The sequence below is a fragment of the Chiloscyllium punctatum genome, chromosome 40, assembly GCF_047496795.1.
Source record: "Chiloscyllium punctatum isolate Juve2018m chromosome 40, sChiPun1.3, whole genome shotgun sequence".
NCBI classification, from domain to species: Eukaryota; Metazoa; Chordata; class Chondrichthyes; order Orectolobiformes; family Hemiscylliidae; genus Chiloscyllium; species Chiloscyllium punctatum.
Window position 1 is genome coordinate 68,729,189 of NC_092778.1, and position 25,207 is coordinate 68,754,395.

General features: G+C 42.4%; 1 protein-coding gene and 1 long non-coding RNA gene across 9 annotated transcripts in view; one reads left to right on the top strand and one right to left on the bottom strand.

The window, feature by feature from the left end:
• Positions 1–1,841: 1,841 nt before the first annotated feature.
• Positions 1,842–23,267, bottom strand: LOC140464734 (uncharacterized). Of its 2 annotated transcripts, none has more exons than XR_011954973.1 (3): positions 23,190–23,267; positions 2,621–2,797; positions 1,842–2,253 (listed from the first exon to the last, which is right to left on the bottom strand). It is a non-coding gene; the product is annotated as an uncharacterized lncRNA (long non-coding RNA). The 2 variants fall into 2 exon arrangements; XR_011954972.1 differs by lacking the exon at positions 23,190–23,267 and adding an exon at positions 6,278–6,415.
• Positions 6,332–25,207, top strand: part of LOC140464733 (centriolar coiled-coil protein of 110 kDa-like) — an 84,486-nt gene continuing 65,610 nt past the window's right edge. For 3 of the 7 annotated variants that reach the window (XR_011954971.1, XM_072560209.1, XM_072560211.1), the window contains exons 1-3: positions 6,966–7,386; positions 7,490–7,535; positions 20,330–20,498. Coding sequence is in view for 6 of the 7 variants with exons in the window: in XM_072560209.1 (XP_072416310.1) it covers positions 20,352–20,498 (147 nt within the window). In the remaining variant the exon portion in view is untranslated. Of the gene's footprint in view, positions 6,397–6,965; positions 7,387–7,489; positions 7,536–20,329; positions 20,499–25,207 lie in introns of those variants that run through there. The other 4 variants (XM_072560206.1, XM_072560207.1, XM_072560205.1 and 1 more) reach the window with 4 other exon arrangements.

Consider the following 25,207-nt stretch of genomic DNA (forward strand, 5'->3'; position numbering starts at 1 on the left):
TTGGTAATTTCTTCGCTTGTTATTCAGCTATTGACATTTACCTACTGAGACTTATTATTTGATACACCACTCACACCATTTGTATGATCTTTTGATCTTTCTGCCCTTGATCTCTGCTTTTAAATTCTGTATCTGTGTGCTTCTCTCTCACTTCACCTGATGAAGCAGCTACACTCCAAATGTTTGTGATTTCAAGTAAACCCATTGGATTGTAACCTGATGTCATGTGATTGCTGACTTTTTCTTATTGCAGAGAGACCAGAATTAAAAACAGTATTCCAAAAGTGGCCTAACCATTGTCCTGTACAGCCGCAATCTGACATCCCAACTCCTACACTCAAATAGGCAAATACTAAACACATTCTTTGCTCCTCTCCCTGTAATTCCACCTTCAAGGAATTATGAACCCGAACCCAAGGTCTTTTTGTTCAGCAACACTCCCCAGGACTGCACCATTCAGTGTATCAGTCCCGGCCTGATTTGCCTTTCCAAAATGCAACACCACATATTTATCTAAATTAAGAATTTCATCGACTACTCCTTTGCCATAGGCCCAACTGATCTAGATCAGTACTTTGAGATAACCTTCTTCACTGGTCCTCTACCACTAATTTTATTGGTTTAACTTGAATCTTTCTTTCAATTCCCAGTCTTGAGAATTTGATAGCCTCTTATTTGAGTATTCACACAACTGAGCATAGACCTATAGGCTTTGAATATCTCATTCAAGGTTCGAACCAACCACTTCTGAAACCTTCATACTAACCTTTTTACACTGAAGTAACCTATTTCCTAACAGATCTAAACTATCTCCTTTCTGCAGAGAAACTCTTTATACATCTCATTTCTATTATAACAACTATGAACTGAACCCAAAAGGCTTTCCAAGGTATGGGTCTTCCCTCTAAGAAAAAACACAAAATTCTGGATTCTTCTAACTGTAAACTAATGCTCTTCAATGGTTCTTTATCTATCTGTAAAACTCTCCCAATACAAACAAGTTTCCATTAGCTCTCTGTGAAATCTTTTTGTCATACAAGTTTTTAAAAAAAAAGCTCAGTTCTTGAAATATTAACAAGTTAATTATTCAATGCCTTCATATACATGGACCAAAACACACAAACAACTGTTTCAACAACCAACCTTCAAAATCAATAGCACTAAAATATACATAAATCACACACAGTTATGCCTCACTGCAGTAGTACGCTTGAACTGAGCCCTACTATTCCTGGGATCATCACAAAAGTTAAAGATTTTCAGACTCAGATTGGCAGAAAGCCTGGTTTCTATGCTTAACAAGAATGGCTTTTTATTACAAACAAATAGGATTCCAGTTCCAATTAAACAATTATTCACCACTGACATGTAACTCCACTAGTTAAACCCTAACTTCCTCATACATACACATATAGATACAGACAAGAAATAAAACATGATGCTATGGGCAGAGGGAAAGCATGGGAAGTCAGTTCACTGTTTTTTGTGCACAGGTTGGTGAGATGATTCTTGTGCTGATCAGAATGCTACTTTTTTGTATTTCTTTTCCAGATACTTATTGTTGTTTGCAGAAGGCACAGGGTGACCGATTCTCACTTATAAATGCCTTTGACTTATTCATTAAAGTCACAGTTTACAGCAACTGGAAAAGAGAAATAAATTTGCTATCTTCAGGCTTGAGATGCTTTTTAATGACAGAACAATAAATCTTTTTCCTTCAGTAGTCTGTTGGTTGCTGCTAGAATATTCACACCCATAAGCAGTTCCGATACCTGGGTGCCAAACACATAGTTGTTAGTTGGCAGAAAATCTTTTCCATTGATAACTGATTACTACTCCATAGACCAATCATATATTTGTTGCCAGCCAAAGTTCCATTCATACATACTCATTCAAACTAGGCTTCCTTTACTGCTTGAACAAGCAGCTGTGTAAACAGGACTTACAATGAGTATCAAGTTACTTGCTTTATTAAGTGAACCAATCCTCAATAAGCCTTGGTTTTTCAGTTATTTTCCCATTTCAATCCTCAATCAAAACTACAGAAAAAAACAAAAAGAGAGACATTCTACACAATTCTTTACATCACACTTCGCAAGGTGAACTTCTGAAACTGTCCCATTGGACTGAAGGGTCTGTTTCCATGCTGTACATCTCTATGACTCTATAAGAACTGTTAATATGGTGACTTAACTGGTGGAGAATCCTGATCACGAGAAGTAGAATCAGTTATGTCACATGAGAGTGATGTCACTGTAAAGAGGAAGAAAGAGTAAGTATGTCAGATGGTGAAAGGATGTGGAGGATGACAGGGACAGTAAGAAAGAGGGGTAGACAGTTCACAAAGTAAACCTTTTACAAATTGACTAGCCAATACCAAAATACTGGTACAGCTATATAATGTAATTCCATACTCAGAGGAAAGACAATGGGAAGATCTAGGAAGGTTACTTAAGAAATTAAAGGAAATCTACAGAAATATATCTTGAAAAACTATGCTAACCAAATACAATTTGGCTGTAGGGGAATGGGAATATCAGTAAAACAACATCCTTTTCAGTTAAGTACAGACAAATAAGCTCAGATGAAAATAGAGATTCACTACAAGTTGGAAAATCACCTGATTGAACCCAGATGGGACAATCAATTCTGCACAGATTACAGAAAAGATTCCTGATGAAGAGCTCTTGCCCAAAATGTCGATTCTCCTGCTCCTCAGATGCTACCTGCCCGGCTGTGCTTTTCCAACACCACACTCTTGACTCTGATCTCCAGCATCTGCAGTCCTCACTTTCTTCTAAATAAAAAGTATATGCAATAATAAAAAGATGTTTATACTGAATTTCTCAGCTGGAAGATAGTACTTGTAGGGTACACATTTCTATTCCATAGATACTGACAAGTAACATTAATATCAAAACTAAAGAGATATCAGCTTTTGTTACACCAAATGGGTTATACCAATGTCGAGTGATGCCATTTGGGTTTTCACATGCCCAGTGACATTCCAAAGATTTGTGAATAAAGTTGCAGCTAAAGTAACAAACTGTATTTCACCATGTAATGCAACTAAGCAACTTGTTTAGCAACTACAGTTAGCTGATTTAATAATAAATCTCCACAAAAGTTAAATTGCAAGACCAAGGGTTACTCACCCCGGATATATCATATGGCAATAGCAAGTGTCACTAAGAACTGTTAAAGTGAAGACTCTGATCAAATTTCTCATTGGGAAAACTAATTGGGAAATCATAAGATTTTTAGGATTGTGTAGGTTTTATTGGAACTCTACGGGTTTTATTTGAAATATAACCTCAGGACAGTAACTTGATCTATTAAGAAAACAGGCAAAGGTGGTATGCTAGGCAAAATGTTAAATAGCCTATGAGATGATGAAGGAAATCCTAACACAGTAACTGAATCTGTTGTCTGTCCATGACCTTTCAAAACCTTTAAAAATGGCAATTGATGCTTCTCAATTAGGGGTAAGAACAGTCTTATTGCAAAATGACGAATCAGAATTAGAGAAGCCAGTGTGGGATTTTTCTAAGTCGTTAAACTCATAACAGGAAAAGTACTTAATTGTGGAAAAGGAGACTTTGGGATTATTTTTAGCTATTGGAGACTGTGTTCCAGTTGCAAAGAAGAATGAAAATGAAAATATACTAACCATAATCTGATGCTTAGAGACATTTAAGACACCAAATGCAAGATTTTCCAATGGACCTTATTGATTCAACTATTCAATGTAAAAATTGTTTAAATTTCTGTAAAGGATAATGACATTTTAAGATGATTGTGATTGTACTAAAATGACACTGACTGTATGATAGAGTGACTGAGTGATTTCTTGGTTTAGGCAATGACTTGGTGGTATTAGCACTACATTCGTAATTTAGAAACCCAGTTAGTGTTCTTGGGGCCTGAGTTCAAATCTTACCATGGCAGATGGTGGAATTTGAATTCAATTATAATCTGGAAATAAGAATCTAACGATGACCATAACACCAATTGCCAATCATCAGGAAAAACCCATCTGATTCACTAATGCCCTTGAGGGAAGGAAATCTATCACCCTTATCTGTCCCTTAGTGATAATTACAAGGCAGTATGAGTGACCCTGAGAGATTGTTACAAGGAGTATTAGTGACCCTGAGTAATTATTACAAGGCAGTAGTAGTGACCCTGAATGATTATTACAAGGCAGTAGTAGTGACCCTGAGTGATTATTACAAAGCAGTAGTTGTGAACCTGAATGATTATTACAAGGCAGTATGAGTGACCCTGAGTGATTATTACAAGGCAGTAGTAGTGACCCTGAATGATTATTACAAAGCAGGTGTAGTGACCCTGAGTGATTATTACAAGGAGTATTAGTGACCCTGAGTGATTATTACAAGGCAGTAGTAGTGATCCTGAATGATTATTACAAGGCAGTATGAGTGATCCTGAGTGACTATTACAATGAAGCATGAGTGACCCTGAGTGATAATTACAGGCAGTATGAGTGACCCTGAGTGATTATTACGAGGCAGTATTAGTGACCCTGAGTGATTATTACAAGGCAGTATGATTGACCCTGAGTAATTATTACAAGGAGTATTAGTGATCCTGAGTGATTATTACAAGGCAGTATGAGTGACCACTGAGTGATTATTACAAGGCAGTATGAGTGACCCTGAGTGATTATTACAAGGCAGTATGAGTGACCCTGAGTGATTATTACAAGGCAATATTAGTGACCCTGAGTGATAATTACAGGCAGTATGAGTGACCCTGAGTGATTATTACGAGGCAGTATTAGTGACCCTGAGTGATTATTACAAGGCAGTATGATTGACCCTGAGTGATTATTACAAGGCAATATTAGTGACCCTGAGTGATAATTACAGGCAGTATTAGTGACCCTGAGTGATTATTACAAGGCAGTATGATTGACCCTGAGTGATTATTACAAGACAGTATGAGTGATCCTGAGTGACTATTACAATGCAGCATGAGTGACCCTGAGTGATAATTACAGGCAGTATGAGTGACCCTGAGTGATTATTACGAGGCAGTATTAGTGACCCTGAGTGATTATTACAAGGCAGTATGATTGACCCTGAGTGATTATTACAAGGCAGTATGATTGATCCTGAGTGATTATTACAAGGCAGTATGAGTGACCACTGAGTGATTATTACAAGGCAGTATGAGTGACCACTGAGTGATTATTACAAGGCAGTATGAGTGACCCTGAGTGATTATTACAAGGCAGTATGAGTGATCCTGAGTGATTATTACAAGGCAGTATGAGTGACCCCTGAGTGATTATTACAAGGCAGTATGAGTGACCCTGAGTGATTATTACAAGGCAATATTAGTGACCCTGAGTGATAATTACAGGCAATATTAGTGACCCTGCATGATTATTACAAGGCAGTATGAGTGATCCTGAGTGATTATTACAAGGCAGTATGAGTGACCCTGAGTGATTATTACAAGGCAGTAGTAGTGACCCTGAGTGATTATTACAAGGCAATATTAGTGACCCTGAGTGATAATTACAGGCAGTATTAGTGACCCTGAGTGATTATTACAAGGCAGTATGATTGACCCTGAGTGATTATTACAAGGAGTATTAGTGACCCTGAGTGATTATTACAAGGCAGTATGAGTGATCCTGAGTGATTATTACAAGGCAGTATGAGTGATCCTGAGTGATTATTACAAGGCAGTATGAGTGACCCGAGTGATTATTACAAGGCAGTATGAATGACCCTGAGTGATTATTACAAGGCAGTAGTAGTGTCCCTGAGTGATTATTACAACGCAATATTAGTGACCCTGAGTGATAATTACAAGGCAGTTTGATTGACCCTGAGTGATTATTACAAGGCAGTATAAGTGACCCTGAGTGATTATTACAAGGCAGTATGATTGACCCTGAGTAATTATTACAAGGCAGTATGAGTGACCCTGAGTGATTATTACAAGGCAGTATTAGTGACCCTGAGTGATAATTACAGGCAGTATGAGTGACCCCTGAGTGATTATTACAAGGCAGTATTAATGACCTTGAGTGAGTATTACAGGCAGTATGAGTGACTCTGAGTAATTATTACAAGGCAGTATTAGTGAACCTGAGTGATTATTACTAGGAGTATTAGTGACCCTGAGTGATTATTACAAGGCAGTAGTAGTGACTGAATGGTTATTTCAGGCAGTATTATGGATCTTGAGTAATTATTACTACCGGATACGCACTCCCTGTTGCTCCTCCTTTAACCCCCACCTTTGCTGCAGCAGAACCGGACGTGACGTTTAGAGGCGGCGCGAGCCAATGAGCGTTGACTCCTGTTGCCAGGTGACGGGGCGGTTTGGATGGCGGGAGCGGAACGGGGTTAGTGACAGGTCAGGGCCCGGCAGCGGGACAGCCCCAGCCCGACCCCCGACCCCCGCCACCCCCACCCCCACCATCCTCCTTCACCTCCCTCACCCCCACCCCCACCCCCTCGGGATCTCCCTCACCCCCACCCCCACCCCTCGGGATCTCCCTCACCCTCACCATCCTCCTTCACCCCCCTCACCCTCACCCCCACCCCCACCCCCACCCTCACCCTCACCATCCTCCTTCACCCCCCTCACCCTCACCCCCACCCCCACCCCCACCCTCACCCTCACCATCCTCCTTCACCCCCCTCACCCTCACCCCCACCCCCACCCCCACCCCCACCCCCACCCTCACCCTCACCCTCACCCTCACCATCCTCCTTCACCCCCCTCACCCTCACCCTCACCCCCACCCCCACCCCCACCCCCACCCTCACCCTCACCATCCTCCTTCACCCCCCTCACCCTCACCCCCACCCCCACCCCCACCCTCACCCTCACCCCCACCCCCACCCTCACCCTCACCCTCACCCTCACCCTCACCATCCTCCTTCACCCCCCCCACCCCCACCCCCACCCTCACCCTCACCATCCTCCTTCACCCCCCAGTCCTCCCCCCGAGCTGCTCCTGCCGCCTCCCTCAATCCCCCCCCATCTCTCTCTCCTCTGTCAGGCCTGGGTCCCTGATGGTATCCCCTTGTGCTGGCTGAGTGCCGCATTGAACCTCCAGCTGCTCCTGTGAATGCTGCAGGATCCATCCCTGGGATTTCTGATTGCAGCTGCTTTGTCATCTGTAAAATCAATGGTTTAAACTGTGGCTATTGTTGCTTTCGCATTGTGTGGGGCTTTCGTTAGTACCCGACACACACAGCCATCTACTATAAACGTTTGTATTCTGCAGTCTTTGTCTTTCCTCCAAATTTCCTGCTGGAAAGAGTTTTTAAAATTTCATTTGGATTCTGCATCATCTACGTAATATTGAGTTTTAACCTCTGACACAGTGTTTAGCTGGTTGGTAACCAAGTTCATTTTGGAACACAACAGACAATACAATTTGAAGAGTAGCAAATATTTGGCAGTATTTCTTTCACTCCTGTTTTCTTCTTCCTTGAAGGTGCAGGCTTCTTTGATTATCACGTAGAGTTTTATCGTGTGTCCTGGTAAGTTCAAGGTTTTAATATTACAGCCTAATTTCAACTCTTGACACATGTGCTTGAAATTTCCTACTGTACTGTTTTTATTCATGTCGAGGCATGTGCAGTATTTGAGTGTATACTGTATTTTGCCTGTTTACTAACTTATGGGTTGCCCAAATGTTCGTCAAATTTGTTAGAACACTTTGAATTTGATTAGCATAAATCGGTATAAATAATCTGGAGTTCAAGAAAAGCTAAAGCAAGCAGTTGAATGTTTTTACTTTGAGATTTAAACATTTATATTAATTTAACCACACAAGCATTTGAATTTGGAGCCAGCTCTTGAGCCTGATCTGCCATTCAGTGCAATCTGAGTTGATCTGATTATTCTACATTCCCACCAACACAGATTAAGGTTTCACTCCCTTGTTTATATAAAGAATCCATCGCCCTCGATTTTAATAATATTCAGACTTTACTTCTACTGCCTTTTGAGGAAGAGAGTTGTAAAAACCTTCAGTTGTCTACTCATCTCAGCTTTAAATGGGCAGTCCATATTTTTAAAAGGTGATGCCTAGAAGATGCCCACAAAGATATCATTTGTGTATATCAAGGTTAGCTTGTTTAACAAATTGCAATTGGAAAGCTTTTCAACTGTTTAATCGTTTTAATGCATATATCAATGCACGAAAAGAAGCAAAATAAAGAGCAGGATTTTGAGGATGTAATTTAGAAAAATGGTCAAAAGATTGCGACTGAAAGATGATAAAAATGAGGACATTCAAATTATAGGGTTGAGAAAACTGATCTGAATTATGTGGAGAATTGGAAAATATTGAACTGGATCAACCAAGTTTTTCTTTTCACCAAGTGTTTGAGAGGAACTCAAACTTCTAACAACACATTGAAATTTAGTCAAAAGAAATGAAAGAATGCGTGCTTGTTGACAAGTAGCACATTTCAGGATGAGTTAAGGAGAGTTAGAGGCTGCACAACTTCTGCAGTCTAGAGCAAAGTTCTTTACTCTCACCTCATTAGCCTACCCCTTTCATCTGCAGTGGTTGGTGCTGCTGGATTAGCATTTTGCCAACGCAACTTATTGCTTCCACAGATCAAGAAGAATTTCGAATAAAATATGAATGGCCAAATACTCCCTCTTTCCAGCTGACTACTTTAAGTTAGAGTAACCTCAGAATCAGAGTTTTTTGTTTCAAATTTCATGCAACAAGTGAGTAGCAAAAGAAATTTGGGTTTATTTGTGGTTGAAACACAAAGTTAGCATGTACAGCAAGTAATTAGGACAATGAGTAGAATATTGGCCTTGATTGCAGGGGAATGGAGAATAGAGTCATAGAGATGTACAGCATGGAAACAGACCCTTTGGTCTAACCCGTCCATGCCGACCAGATATTCCAACCCAATCTAGTCCCACCTGCCAGCACCCAGCCCATATCCCTCAAAATCCTTCCTATTCATATACCCATCCAAATGCCTCTTAATGTTGCAATTTTATCAGCCCCCACCACATCGTCTGGCAGCTCATTACATACATGTACCACCCTCTGCGTGAAACATTTGCCCCTTAGGTCTCTTTTATATCTTTCCCCTCTCACCCTAAACCTAGGTAAAAACAATGACTGCAGATGCTGGAAACCAGATTCTGGATTAGTGGTGCTGGAAGAGCACAGCAGTTCAGGCAGCATCCAAGTAGCTTCGAAATTGACGTTTCGGGCAAAAGCCCTTCATCAGGAATAAAGGCTTTATCCTATCCATGCCCCTGATAATTTTGTAAACTTCTATAAGGTCACCCCTCAGCCTCTGATGCTCCAGGGGAAACAGCCCCAGCCTGTTCAGCCTCTCCCTGTAGCTCAGGTCCTCCAACCCTGGCAACATCTTTGTAAATTTTTTCTGAACCCTTTCAAGTTTCACTACATCTTTCTGATAGGAAGGAGACCAGAATTGCATGCAATATTCCAACAGTGGCCTAACCAATGTCCTGTACAGCCGCAACATGACCTCCCAACTCCTGTACTCAATACTCTGACCGATAAAGGAAAGCATACCAAACGCCGCCTTCACTATCCTATCTACCTGTGACTCCACTTTCAAGGAGCTATGAACCTGCACTCCAAGGTCTCTTTGTTCAGCAACACTCCCTAGAACCTTACCATTAAGTGCATAATTCCTGCTAAGATTTGCTTTCCCAAAATGCAGCACCTCGCATTTATCTGAATTAAACTCCATCTGCCACTTCTCAGCCCATTGGCCCACCTGGTGAAGATCCTGTTGTAATCTGAGGTAACCCTCTTCGCTGTCCACTACACCTCCAATTTTGGTGTCATCTGCAAACTTACTAACTGTACCTCTTATGCTCGCATCCAAATCATTTATGTAAATGACGAAAAGTAGAGGGCCCAGCACCAATCCATATGGCATACCACTGGTCACAGGCCTCCAGTCTGAAAAACAACCCTCCACCACCACCCTCTGTCTTCTACCTTTGAGCCAGTTCTGTATCCAAATGGCTAGTTCTCCCTGTATTCCATGAGATCTAACCTTGTTAATCAGTCTCCCATGGGGAACCATGTCGAATGCCTTACTGAAGTCCATATAGATCACATCTACTTCTCTGTTACTTCTTCAAAAAACTCAATCAAGTTTTTGAGACATGATTTCCCACGCACAAAGCCATGTTGACTATCCCAAATCAGTCCTTGCCTTTCCAAATACATGTACGTTCTGTCCCTCAGGATTCCCTCCAACAACTTGCCCACCACCGATGTCAGGCTCACTGGTCTATAGTTCCCTGGCTTGTCCTTACCGCCCTTCTTAAACAGTGGCACCATGCTTGCCAACCTCCAGTCTTCCAGCACCTCACCTGTGACTATCGATGTTACAAATATCTCAGCAAGAGGCCCAGCAATCACTTCTCTAGCTTCCCACAGAGTTCTCGGGTACACCTGATCAGGTCCTGGGGATTTATCCACCTTTAACCGTTTCAAGACATGCAGCACTTCCTCCTCTGTAATCTGGACATTTTGCAAGATGTCACCATCTATTTCCCTACAGTCTGTATCTTCCATATCCTTTTCCACAGTAAATACTGATGCAAAATATTAAATTAGTATATCCCCCATTTTCTTTAGCTCCACACAATGGCCGCCTTGCTGATCTTTGAGGGGCCCTATTCTCTCCCTAGTTACCCTTTTGTCCTTAATGTATTTGTAAAACCCCTTTGGATTCTCCTTAATTCTATTTGCCAAAGCTATCTCATGTCCCCGTTTTGCCCTCCTGATTTCCCTCTTAAGTATACGCCTACTACCTTTATACTCTTCTAAGGATTCACTCGATCTATCCTGTCTGTACCTGACATCTGCTTCCTTCCTTCCTTTTTCTTAACCAAACCCTCAATTTCTTTAGTCATCCAGCATTCCCTATAGTTACCAGCCTTCCCTTTCACCCTGACAGGAATATACTTTCTCTGGATTCTTGTTATCTCATTTCTGAATGCTTCCCATTTTCCAGCCACCCTTTACCTGCGAACATATGTCTCCAATCCGCTTTTGAAAGTTCTTACCTAATACCGTCAAAATTGGCTTTTCTCCAATTTAGAACTTCAACTTTTAGATCTGGTCTATCCTTTTCCATCACTATTTTAAAACAAATAGAATTATGGTCACTGGCCCCAAAGTGCACCTCAGTCACCTGCCCTGCCTTATTTCCCAAGAGTAGGTCAAGTTTTGCACCTTCTCTAGTAGGTACATCCACATACTGAATCAGAAAACTGTCTTGTACACACTTAAGAAAAGTCTTGTTAAAATTGTACAGGGCATTGGGAAGACCACAACTGAAGTGCTACATAAAAATTTTAGTCGTCTTGTTTAAACAGGTGTAAACCCACATTGGAGGCAGTTCAGAGATGTCTTGTTAATTCCTAAGTGAAATCATATTCTTGTGATAAAACTTTGAGAAGTTTGGGTCTGTATTCAAAGTTTAGAAGAATGAGTGGTGATCTTAATGAAACATGAATAAACTTCACAAGGAGCATACTGAAAGAATGTTTCCCTCAGTAAGGAAATCTTGATCTGGGGCGCGTGGAGACTAAGTAAGGGATTTCTACGATGAAGATAAAGGTGAATAACAACAGCAATTGTTGGAAAAGCTGAGCAGGTCTGGCAGCGTCTATGGAGAGAAATCAGACTTAGTGTTTCAGGTTGAATGACCCATCCTCAGAACACACTTGACCCAAAGTGTTAACTTTGATTTCTCTACATGGGTGCTACCAGACCTGAGCTTTTCCAGCAGTTCCTGTTTCTCATTGACACCATCCACAGTTCTTTTGGTTTTTGAGATAGGAGGGAATTGCTTTCTTAATAGACACTGAATCTTTTGGAAATTGGGATTCTCTACCACAGACAATAATAGAGGCTGAGTCATTGTGTATATTTGGGCCTGAAATGGTCAGATCTTTGAACAATATGAGTAGCGTAGCAATTAGAGTAGTTTTTTATTTGTCATTTCTACTATATACAAATGACACAGTTAAAATGAGACAGTGTCCCTCCAGGACTGAGGGTGCTACATGGACAGCACAATTGTACATGGCATAAAGTGCATAAGAAGTGCAAAACATGCAAGTTACAGTGTAATAGAAAGATGATCAATAAGAGACATTTTTTGAGCAGCAATTCGAAGTTGTGCAAAGAATTTCAGATCGGGGTGGTGCAGTGGCTCTGTGGTTAGCACTGTTGCCTCAGCACCAGGGACCTGTGTTCGATTCCTGCCTCGGCAACTGTCTGTGTGGAGTTCGTACATTCTTTCCGTGTCTGCGTGGGTTTCCTCTGGGTGTTCTGGTTTCTTCCTAAAATCCAAAGGTGTGCAGATTAGGTAAATTGGCCATGCTAAATTGCCCATGGTGTGTCGGGTAGGTGTATTAGTCTGGGGTGGGTGTAGGGGAATGGGTCTGAGTGGGTTCAGAGGTTTGGTGTGGACTTGTTTGGCTGAAGAGCTGTTTGCACAAAGTAGGGATTCTATATCTATATCTTCTAATCCATATTTGATTACTTTAGATGGGTCAGTTTTTGTCCAATGTGTGCAGGAGGGTTTCCTGACACAGTATGTGTTAAGGAGCCTGATGGCATGGGGGCAAGAAACTCTTGCGCAGTCTGGCTGTGAGAGACCGAATGCTGTGGTATCTTCTGCCAGATAGCGGGAGAGAGAAGAATTTGAGTGAGGGGTGTGTGGGGTCTTCCACAATTCCACGAGCCTTTTGGATGCAGCGTGTGGTGTAAACTTCTGTAATAGAGGGACAAGAGACCCCAATGATGACGCCAGCAGGGGGATGGGAACCAAAATTGTAGTTCGGGTGTCCAGGAGGTTGAGAGTAGTGAGTTCAGAAATATGGTTTAAAGGTTGCAAGAGTTCACTGGCAAGCAGGAAAGTGGTTTGAAGTATGTCTACTTCAATGCCAGGAACATCCGGAATAAGTTGATGTACTTGCAGGATGGGTTGGCACCTGGGACTTTGATGTTGTGGCCATTTCGGAGACATGGGTAGAGCAGGGACAGGAATAGTTGTTGCAGATTCTGGGATTTAGATGTTTCAGTAAGAGAAAGTGAGGACCGCAGATTCTGAAGATCAGAATTGAGAGTGTAGTGCTAGAAAAGCGCAGCAGGTCAGGCAGCATCTGAGGAGCAGACAAATCAACGTTTCGGGCAAAAGCCCTTCAACAGAAATCAGGCTTGTGCCTGAAACATCGATTCTCCTGATCAAGCCTGAATTTTGTTGAAGGGCTTTTGCCTGAAATGTCAATTCTCCTGCTCCTCAGATGCTGCCTGACCTGCTGTGCTTTTCCAGCACTACATTCTTGGCCATGTTTCAGTAAGAGCAGAGAAGATGATAAAAAAAAGAGGGGGAGGTGTGGCATTTTTAGTCTTGGACAGTGTTACGGTGGCAGAAAGGACTTATGAGGACTTGTCTGCTGAGGTAGTATGGGCTGAGGTTAGAAACAGGAAAGGGAGTTTTCTGTAGGCCTCTGAATAGTTCGAGATAATTCTGAATAGGAGGGAGAGTAACAAGGTAGTTGTAATGGGGGACTTTAACTTTGCAAATATTGAATAGAAATCCTATATTTGATTACTTTAGATGGGTCAATTTTTGTCCAATGTGTGCAGGAGGGTTTCCTGACACAGTATGTAGACAGGCCAACAAGGGCCAGGCCACATTGGATTTAGGTACTGGATATTGAACCTGGCCAGGTGTTAGATTTGGAGATAGGTGAGCACATTGGTGATAGTGACCACAATTCAGTTATGTTTATGTTAGCGATGGAAAGAGGTAGATATATACTACAGAGTAAGAATTATTGCTGGGGGAAAGGCAAAAATAATGATGTATAGAATGGGGAAGGAAACTGCAGGGGATAGGGCCAATTGAAATTTGAAACTTATTCAAGGAACAGCAACTGTGTGTTCTTGATAAGTATGTCCCTGTCAGGCAGGAAGGAAGTGGTTGAGCGAGGGAGCCGTGGCTTTCTAAGGAAGTTGAATCTCTTGTCAAGACTAAGTAGAAGGCTTATGTTAGGATGAGACTTGAAGACTCGGGGGGAGGGGGGGGGAGAGAAGAGAAATGGGATGAGAGTTACAAGTCAGTCAGGAAAGACTTAAAGAGAGAGCTAAGAGAAGCCAGGAGGGGACATGAGATGTTGTTGCCAGATAGGATAAAGGAAAACCCTAAAGCTTTCTCTAGGTATATCAGGAATAAAAGAATGACAAGAGAAGATTAGATGAAGGGCTTTTGCCCGAAACGTCGTTTTTGCTGCTAGTTGGATGCTGCCTGAACTGCTGTGCTCTTCCAGCACCACTAATCCATCATTTGGTTTCCAGCATCTGCAGTTATTGTTTTTACCTAAGAGAAGATTAGAGCCAATCAAGGATTGTAGTGGGAAGTTGTGTGTGGAGTTAGAAGAGATAGAGGAAGTGCTAAATATTCACATTGGAAAAAGACAATGTTGTCGAGGAGTATACTGAGATACAGGCTACTAGACTAGACAAGATTGACATTTGCAGGAAGGAGATGTTAGCAATTCTGGAAAGTGTGCAAATAGGTGAGTCCCTGGGCCAGATGGGAGTAATCTTAGGATTCTCTGGGAAGCCAGGGAGGAGATTCAGAGCCTTTGGCTTTGATCTTGTTATTGTCGACAGGCACAGTACAAAAAGACTAGAGGATAGCAAATGTTATCCCCTTGTTCAAGAGGGGAGTAGAGACAACCCTGGTAATTATAGACCCTGGTAATTATAAAGTGTTGGAAAGGATTATAAGAGAGAGGATTTATAATCCTCTAGTGAGGAATAAGTTGATTAGGATAGTCAACACAGTTTTGTGAAGGTTAGGTTGTGCCTCGCAAACCTTATTGAATTCTTTGAGAAGGTGACCAAACAAGTGGATGAGGGTAAAGCGGTTGATGTGGTGTATATGGATTTCAGTAAGGTGTTTGATAAGGTTCCCCATGGTAGGCTATAAATGACTGGAAGAGGGCGTAGAAGGAAGGTTTAGTAAGTTTGTGGATGACATTAAGGTCAGTGGAGTTGTGGAGAGTTGTTGCAGGTTACAGAGGGACATAGAGAAGCTGCAGAGCTGGGCTGAGAGGTGGCAAATGGAACTTAATGCAGAAAAGTGTGAGGTGATTCACTTTGGAAGGAGCAACAAGAAGGTAGAGTATTGGGCTAATGGTAATATTATTGGTAGTGTAGATGAGCAGAGAGATCTCTGTGTCCATGTACATCGATCCCTGAAAGCTGTCACCCAGGTTGATAGAATTGTTAAGAAGGGGTGTTATATTTTAATGGTAGAGGGATTGAGTTTCGGAGCCACAAAGTCATGGTGCAGCTGTACAAAACTGTAGTGCGGTTGCATTTGGAGTATTGCGTACAGTTTTGGCCACTGTATTATGGGAACAATGTGGAAGCTTTGGAAAGGGTTCAGAGGAGATTTACAAGAATGTTGCCTGGTGTGGAGGGATGGTCTTATTAGGAAAGGCTGAGGGACTTGAGGATGTTTTGGTTGGAGAGAAGGAGGTTGAGAGATGACTTAATTGAGACAATCAGAGGGTTAGATAGGGTGCACAATGAGAGCCTTTTTCCTCTGATAAGGATGGCTCACATGAGGGGACATAACTTTAAATTGAAGGATGATAGATGTAGGACAGTTTTGGAGGTACTTTCTTTACTAAGTGCAGTATTGACATGGAACACACTGCCTGCAACAGCAGCAGACTTGCCAAGTTTAAGGGCATTTAAATGGTCATTGGATAAACATAGGGATGATAATGGAACAGTGTAGGATAGTTGGGTTTCAGATTGGTTCCACAGGACGGCGCAACATCGAGGTTTAAAGGGCCTGCTCTGCGCTGTAATGTTTTGTGTTTTATGTTCTGAGACCTTCTTAGCTGTCCTCACTATCTGTTGAAGGTTCTTATGATCCGACACGTTGCAATTCCTGAACCAGGCAGTGATGCAGCAGCTCAGGCTACTCTCAATGAACCCTCTATAGAATGTGGTGAGGGTAGGGGCTGAGAGGTGCGCTTTTGTCAGCCTGTGCAGAAAGTAGAGACCCTGCTAGGCTTTCTTGGCTATGGAGCTGGTGTTGAGGGTTCATGTGAGATTCTCCACTAGGTGTATGCCAAGAAATTTGGTGCTCTCCACGTTCGCCACGGAGGAGCTGTCAATGTCCAGCGGAGTGGTCGCTCCCTGCCTCCTGAAGTGAACAACCATCTCTGTCATCTTGTCCACATTCAGTGACAGATTGTTGGCTCTGCACCAGTCCGTTAGCTGCTGCACCTCCTCTCTGTATGTTGACTTGTCATTCATGCTGAAGAGACCTACTTCAGTTGTATCATCAGCGAACTTGATGATGTGATTCGACCTGTGCATTGCTGCACAGCTGTATGTTGGCAGGGTGAACAGCAGTGGACTGAGGGAAGTTGGTGGTTAGAAAGGACAGGCAGGAAGGTGAGTTGTGAATTGGATTCAGTCAGCAAGGATCTAATTGAATGATGGGCTCAATTACCAACTTGTCTTATTCTCCACTTTTAACATTTTCATATCTGTTTTTCTCCCAAACAGCTGGATGCTGCTAGGAGAGAAATTGAATCAAATGCTTTCTCTCTGAGTATTGTACAGCTACTTTGAGAGCAACTAGTAGTTTGAAAGACAAAGAGCTGTTCAATGGACACAAAGTTAAGTGGAGGAAATTAAGTAAGCACTCATTTTGAGAATACTGGATTAGTGGTGCTGGAAGAGCACAGCAGTTCAGGCAGAGAAGGCTAGAATATAAGCAGAGTGATATACACTTCAGCAGTAAAAGTCATTGGTCAGACTGCATTTGGAATATTGTGAACAGTTTTGGGCCCTGTATATAAAAGGAAGATGCTGTGGCCTTGGAGGAGGTGCAGAGGTTTACAAGAATGATCTCAGATGATGAATGGTTGAGGACTTTTGGGTCTCACTCGATGGAGGTTAGAAAGATAAGGGGGAGATCTGATTGCAACTTACAGTATACTTAGAGGCCTGAATAGAGTGGACGTGGAGAAGATTGGACGTGTTTGTAATTTTTATTAATGACTTAGAGGAGGGAGTCGAAGGGTGGGTCAGTAAATTTGCAGATGATACAAAGATAGGTGGAGTTGTGGACAGTGAGGAGGGCTGTTGTCGGCTGCAGAGGGACTTAGATAGGATGCAGAGCTGGGCTGAGGAGTGGCAGATGGAGTTCAACCCTGCCAAGTGTGAGGTTGTCCATTTTGGAAGAACAAATAAGAATGTGGAATACAGGGTTAATGGTAGGGTTCTTGGTCAGGTGGAGGAACAGAGGGATCTTGGGGTCTATGTACATAGATCTTTGAAGGTTGCCACTCAGGTGGATAGAGTTTGTAAGAAGGCCTATGGAGTATTATCGTTCATTAGCAGAGGGATTGAATTCAAGAGTCGTGAGGTGATGTTGCAGCTGTACAGGACTTTGGTTAGGCCACATTTGGAGTACTGTGTGCAGTTCTGGTCGCCTCACTTTAGGAAAGATGTGGAAGCTTTGGAGAGGGTGCAGAGAAGATTTACCAGGATGTTGCCTGGAATGTAGAGTAGGTCGTACGAGGATAGGTTGAGAGTTCTCGGCCTTTTCTCGTTGGAACGGCGAAGGATGAGGGGTGACTTGATCGAGGTTTATAAGATGATCAGAGGAATAGATAGAGTAGACAGTCAGAAACTTTTTCCCCGGGTACAACAGAGTGTTACAAGGGGACATAAATTTAAGGTGAAGGGTGGAAGGTATAGGGGAGATGTCAGGGGTGGGTTCTTTACCTAGAGAGTGGTGGGGGCATGGAATGCGCTGCCCGTGGGAGTGGTAGAGTCAGATTCATTGGCGACCTTTAAGCGGCATTTGGATAGGTACATGGATGGGTGCTTAATCTAGGATAGAAGTTCGGCACAACATCGTGGGCCGAAGGGCCTGTTCTGTGCTGTATTGTTCTATGTTCTATCTATGTTCTCTATGTTCTAAGATGTTTCCATTAGGAGAGACTAGGATTCGAAAGACCAGAGTGAAAGGATGACTATCAAGAACTAAGATGAGGAGGAATTTCTTCAGCCTTAGAGTATTTAATCTGGGGAACTCATTGGCGCTGATGTCTGTGAGGCCAAGTCATTGAATGTATTTAGGACAAAGATAGCTAGGTTCTTGATTGGTAAACCGATCAAGGGTTACAGGGAGAAGACTGGAGAATGGGGTTGCAAAGTAGATCTGTCTTGATTGAGTCTGCACCACCATTCAATGGGCCAAATGGCCTAATTCTGCTCCTGGTCTTATTGTCCTCGAGCCAGCCATTTCTGATGTGTGCTTCAGCTCCTTTTGTCAAAGTGACTCCTTGTGCGAGATCAAAGTAAAACAAGCATTTTAATTCAAGACTCCCCTGTTGATACCTCTTTAAGTGTCTGAACAGCCAAGAATAATCACTCCCTCTGCCTCAGAAAGAGTACTGAGTGGTATCAGCCCAATTAACTGTTTACTTGAAGATTAAATGTTACTTTGAATTCAATTCTAAGAGTGAAAATTGGGAAGCAAAATAACAAGATATGCTTCACGGGTCTGGGCAATTTTTTTTTGTTCGGCCCTGGAAGGATTACTTGAGGTAATTTTGGGTTAAATAGAGCCTTGATAGTTTGTTTTAATTGCTTCAGAATATTATAGTCAAGTCAAACCAAACTATATCTAACTAAGATAGGATTGAGAGGGATGTTCAAGTCTATTTTCAACAGAATTACTGAGAATTGTTAGAAACAAACCATTGTTTATGCTGCATGTGAATTTTTTTGCAATGTCACATATTTGTCATATTGCATTGGGAGAAAGGAAAAAAGTTATTTACATGGAGAATTAGTTTTAAATGTGGTTTATCTGTGAATTATTATTCACTGTAAGATACATGACAAATCATTCATTATATATGTGTTAATAACTTCTGTGAAGACGACAATTTCATTTTATATATTTTTGACTATGGACTAAAACCTGAAAAGGACTTTTGAAACCAAACATTGAGAAAAGAATGACTGCAGGTTTTAAAAGTGTTGCTGAAGCTCAGCATGTGGCGATTACACTGCAACTTTGTTCAAGCAGCAGTGGGTGGTGGTTGTTTGTAGATGGTACAGTACAGCACTGGAGTGTGTGCAGGCTGCAGTTTTTGCCAGTAATAAGTTGCTGATTAGTTTGTTACATTGTGACTAGTCTTGGAAAGAAAGGTCTTTAGCCTGCCAACACTCCTGATTTATTTCTGATTAGCTGAATCCCTTGTGGGTGTGAATGGTAATGCTCTAAGAGTGGTTTGTTTTTCTTCTTATTTTGGCATTAAAAATACCTGAAACCAGAAGAAAGTTTCAGCTGGTTTTGTCTTTAATTGATAACAAAGGTGCTTTGTAGACGATATACCAATTGATGTGTGTCTTCTGCAAAGAAGAGAATGAGCAACATAGTATTGGCAGGCATGAAGCAACATCTCAATGAACCCTGTCGATAATGTTTAACTTTCTTTCTTCCTTCCACCTAGAAAACCATTTCTTTTGTGTATGTCTAGGCATTTTAGGAGAGGAGTTAGTATTTTCACTTATAGAGCCATATGTTGATTGTTCATAACTGATTGGAATGTACTTTTTGTGATAAACTGTAGTTAAGTACAGGAACCTGGTCAGTGTTTTCTGTTCGAACCAGATAAATTAGAGACTTGCATTTGCAGTATTTACATTAGCTGGTAAAACATAAAACGCTTCTGAAAAATGTTATGAAATAAGTGTGATCTGCACAAAGATTTTTATTAAATTGTGTTTTACTACAGGTTTTGTCACTATTGGGTAATTTTAGGGAGATATTTCTTTTGGTGAAAATACAGAAGAACCTCATGGCTTTGTTAAATTAAATGAGCTGATGATTTTAAAAATGATAGATTGATTAAATCACGTCTTGTTTGCATATCTATGATACCCTAATGACCAAAAAATGGTTGAAACAGAAGTTAAGGAAATTTTGAAATCCAAATAACGAACATGCAGTTTTGGGTAGTGGATTGGTTGCACTTGTAAGGTAAAAGACTATTCACATAATCTTTTGCAAAAGTCAGAGTAGCACAGCACCCTACATTGTTTCCAACATTAGCAATATAAATTAATTTTATATTGGTGAGAAAAATAGCTGTCTGAAATATATTTGGAGTTGTACAACTAGTTTATTTGGAATGGCAGTTGTGATCCCACTAACCTGTAATTCACTTTGTTTTACAGCTATAGAAGAAATGTTTAGCAGATGAGAATGGAGGATTATGAGGAGTTTTGCAATAGACATTTAGCCAGGATTCAGACTGAGATGGTGGAAAATAAATCGTTTGAGTCAGTGTGGCCAAAGAACAATTCTGTTATCCACTTCCATGGGATTGCTGCACTCTGTCCTCTGGTATGACTCTTGATTTAATGAAAAAGAATTAAATGTCATTATTATATTAATGGAAATTAGGACCAATATATGTTTTACTTATTACTTTTCTTTCTGAAATCTAAAATACACTTGTTCAGAACATGATGTTGATGGTTCTTAATACAAATTATTATTTTCCACGCATACATACGTACATAGAAAATTAAAGACCAAAGATTGAAAGTGAAACACCTTGGAATGTTATTCCATGCACATCTAACTGCTAACACAACTGCATTTCCTGTCCTGTGTTGAATAAAAAAAAGACACCTCGTTTGAACAGCTATTAATGATTATAACCTTGTAATTGAGAAGACAGAATTGGGAACTGCAGATGCTGGAGATCAAAGTCAAGATTAGAGTGGTGCTGGAAAAGCACAGCAAGTCAGGCAGCATCCAAGGGAGCAGGAAAATCATCCTTTTGGGCAAAAGCCCTTCAACAGGAACGAGGCTGGGAGCCTCAGGGGTGGAGAGATAAATGGGTGGGGGGGAGTGGGGCTGGAGAGAAGGATGCTGAGAGTGCAATAGGTGGATGGAGCTGGGGTTGAAGGTGATAGGTCGGAGAGGAGAGTAGTGCGGATTGGTGGGAAGGAAGATTGACAGATGGGACAGGTCATGAGGATGGTGCTGAGCTGTAAGGTTGGAACTGGGGTAAGGTGGGGGAGGGGAAATGAGGAAACTGGTGAAATCCACGTTAATGCCATGGGGTTGAAGGGTTCTGAGGCGGAAGATGAGGCGTTGGGTGGTGAGGGAGCGGCGGTGGAGGAGGTCCAGGAACTGCATGTCCTTGTCAGAGTGGGAGGGAGCGTTGAAATGTTCGGCCACGGGGCGGTGGGGTTGATTGGTGTGGGTATCCCGGAGATGTTCTCTGAAGCATTCTGTGAGAAGGCGTCGAGTCTCCCCAATGTAGAGGAGACCGCATCGGGAGCAATGGATACAATGACAGGTGTGGAAGTGTAGGTAAAACTCTGATGGATGTGGAAGGCTCCTTTGGGGCCTTGGATGGAGGTGAGGTAGGAGGTATGGGCGCATGTTTTGCAATTCCTGTGATGGCAGGGGAAGGTGCTGGGAAGGGAGGGTGGGTTGTTGGTGGTGCATGGACTTGACCAGGTAGTCGCGGAAGGAATGGTCTCCGCAGAAAGCAGATAGGGGTGGGAAGGGAAATATATCCCTTGTGGTGGGGTCTGTTTGTAGGTGGTGGAAATGTCGGTGGATGATGCGATTTATGAAGAGGTTGGTGGGGTGGACGGTGAGGACTGTGGGGGGGTGGGGATTCTGTCCTTGTTGCCCACCGACTCTCACCTACCTCCTGCAAAAGTATTCCCAATTCCACCACCTCCGCCACATCTGCTCCCAGGAGGACCAGTTCCACCACAGAACACACTAAATTGCCGCCTTCTTTAAAGACCACAACTTGCCCTCCCATGTGGTTAAAGATGCCCTCCAAAGCATCTCATTGACATCCTGCACCTCTGCCCTCGAACCCCTGTCCTCGAACCCCATCCCTCCAACCGCAACAAGGACAGAACTCCCATCTCCCTGGTCCTCACCTTCCACCCTAACAACCCCTCTGCATAAATTGCATCATACGACATTTCCGCCACCTACAAATGAACCCCACCACCAGGGGTATATTTCCCTCCCCACCCCTGTCCATTTCCTGCAAAGACCATTTCCTCTGCGACTCCCTGGTCATGCCCACGCCCCCAACAATCATCCCTCCCCTTCCGGCACCTCCCCCTGCCACTGCAGGAATTGCAAACATGTGCCCACACCTCCCCGCCTCACCTTCGTCAAAGGCCTCAGAGGAGCCTTCCACATCCACCAAAATTTCACCTGCACTTCCACACGTCATTTATTGTGCCTGCTGCTCCCAATGCGGTCTCCTCTCCGTTGGGAGACCAGACGCCTTCTTACGGAGCGCTTCAGAGAACATCTCTGGGACACCCGCACCAATCAACCCCACTGCTCTGTGGCCAAACATTTCAACTCCTCTTCCCATTCTGCCAAGGACATGCAGTTCCTGGGCCACGTCCACTGCCATTCCCTCACCACCTGGCGCCTGGAAGAAGAACGCCTCATCTTTTGCCTCGGGACCCTTCAACCCTATGGCGTTAATGTGGACTTTCCTCATTTCCCCTCCCCCCACCTTACCCCAGTTCCAACTTTCCAGCTCAGCACTGTCCTCCTAACCTGTCCCACCTGTCAATTTTCCTTCCCACCTATCTGCTCCACCCTCCTCTCTGATCGATCACCTTCACCCCCACTGTCATCCACTATTGCACTCTCAGCTACCTTCCCTCCAGCCCCACCCTCTTCATATTTGTCTCTCCACCCCCGAGGCTCCCAGCCTCATTCCTGATGAAGTGTCTTTGCCCAAAACGTCGATTTTCCTGCTCGAGCCTGACCTGCTGTGCTTTTCCAGCACCACTCTAATCTTGACCTTGTAATTGATGCAAACTCTATTGGTGTTTGGCAGTTTGCCTCAAATCTTTCATGTCCTTGGCTTCCTGCTTCCATTACAAGATTCACATGACTACATTTCAATTATGCAATTTGTTTTTAAACTATATCTACAAGGTGAGGGATAATAAGCCACAGATACATTTTGTATAACATAATAGATCTCATAAAACATTGCATTTTCAAAGGATATAGATGAAATCTTACCTTTATTGTCTCCATGTTGTGTTGCTTCTCTTGTTTTGATTCTATCACTGAAGGACTTGCTTTCCATTTCAGTACATCTTCTGTCTTTTCCTGATTCCTTTTGCTTGAATAAAGTGTAGTTGGTTAAGCAATTGTGGTATTTTCTTTTGACATCTCTTCCCTTTTGTTGCTTGAAGAGTGGATTTCATAATTGGTTTAGCCTACTTTGAAATGCAATCTTTTCTGTATTTCAAAAGCAAATTAGGGAAAAGAAACTGCCTGGTCCTTATGTTTGATACTGTTTCAGTAAGGGGAATTTTAACCTCTTTCTAAAAAATCTAATTTTTGTTTATGTTTTATATTTAACACACGTTGTTCAGGTTATAAATTTCATCTAAGTTTAGGCACCTGATATTTACCAGCTCTTCATTGAAAAATATCTTAGGTTGGCGAACTAACTCAAACTGGGTTCTGTATTGTACACTGGCTAACTCAAAATCATTAATACTAAAAAATGTGGAGCTGGGGTACGTGACTCGTGGAAATGAAATATAGTCACCAGAGAAGCAGTATTAAAGAAAGAAATGGGACTAAACGCAGGTAAGCTCCCTGGCCCTGATGGCTTGCCACCTGGCATCCCAAAAGAAGTAGCTACAGAGATATTGGATGTGATTTTCCAAGAATCCTTTTGATTCTGGAGAAGTACTGAAGGATTGGAAAACTATCAATGTTGACACTACTTCAAGAGGAAAGGAAGGGAAAGAAGTGCTTAACTATGCGCTGATTAGACTAACATTTGTTAAAATTTGTTTTAATCAATTATTAAGGAAGCAGTAGTACATATGGATAATCTTAATCTAATAAAGCAGAATCAGCATGACTTCATGAAAGGGAAATAGTGTTTTTGAGGCAGTCTAGACGAGTGAATAGAGTGGAGCCAGTCGATACATTGTATTTGGTCTTTCAAAAAGTGTTTGACAAATCACCTTATTCATTTTGGAAAGGAGAACAAAAGAACAGAATATTATTTAAATGGAGAAAAAGTGCAGAAAGCTGCAACGTAAGGGGACTTGGGTATACTTTGTGAATGAAACGCAGAAAGCTAGTACACATGTGCATGAGGTAATCAGGAAAGCTTTTGGAATGTTGTCCGATATTTCAAGGAGTTTGGAGTAAAAGAGTAGGGAAGAGACACAGCAACTGGAGTAATGAGAGCAGGCTTGCTCCCCTTATTTCAAGAAAGAGGTCACTTAATTTGGAGGCAGTTCAGAGAAGATTCACTAGGATAATCCCTGGTATGGAGGGATTGTCTAATGAACAACGGCGAATAGTTTGGGACTCTCCTCGCTGGACTTTGGAAGAATGAGAGGTAATCTCACTAAAGCATATTGGATTCTTAAGGCACTTGACAGGGTACGTGCTGAAAGGATGTTTCCCCTCATGGGAGAGTCTGGGACCAGAGGCCATAGTCGGGTCGTACAGTGGGTAGCACTGCTGCCTCACAGCGCCAGACCCGGGTTCAATTCCCGCCTCAGGCGACTGTCTGTGTGGAGTTTGCACGTTCTCCCCGTGTCTGCGTGGGTTTCCTCCAGGTGCTCCGGTTTCCTCCCACAGTCCAAGAATGTGCAGGTCAGGTGAATTGGCCATGCTAAATTGCCCGTAGTGTTAGGTAAAGGGTAAATGTAGGGGTATGGGTGGGTTGTGCTTCGGCGGGTCGGTGTGGACTTGTTGGGCCGAAGGGCCTGTTTCCACACTGTAATGTAATGTAATCTAATCTAATAAAGGGATACCAATCTAAGATTGTGATGAAGAATTTCTTCTCAGGGTTGAGTGTCTCTGGAGCTCCTTGCCACATGGAGCTGTGGGGGCAGAGTCCTTCTGCATATTTAATTCTGAGATTCTTGATTAGGAGAATCAAGGATTATGGGAAAATGCAAGAAAGTGGATGTGAGGAATGTTGGGTTAGTTATGATGCTATTAAATGGCTGAGCAGGCTAAAGGGGCTGAATGACCTCCTATTCCTCGACTTATGAACTAGT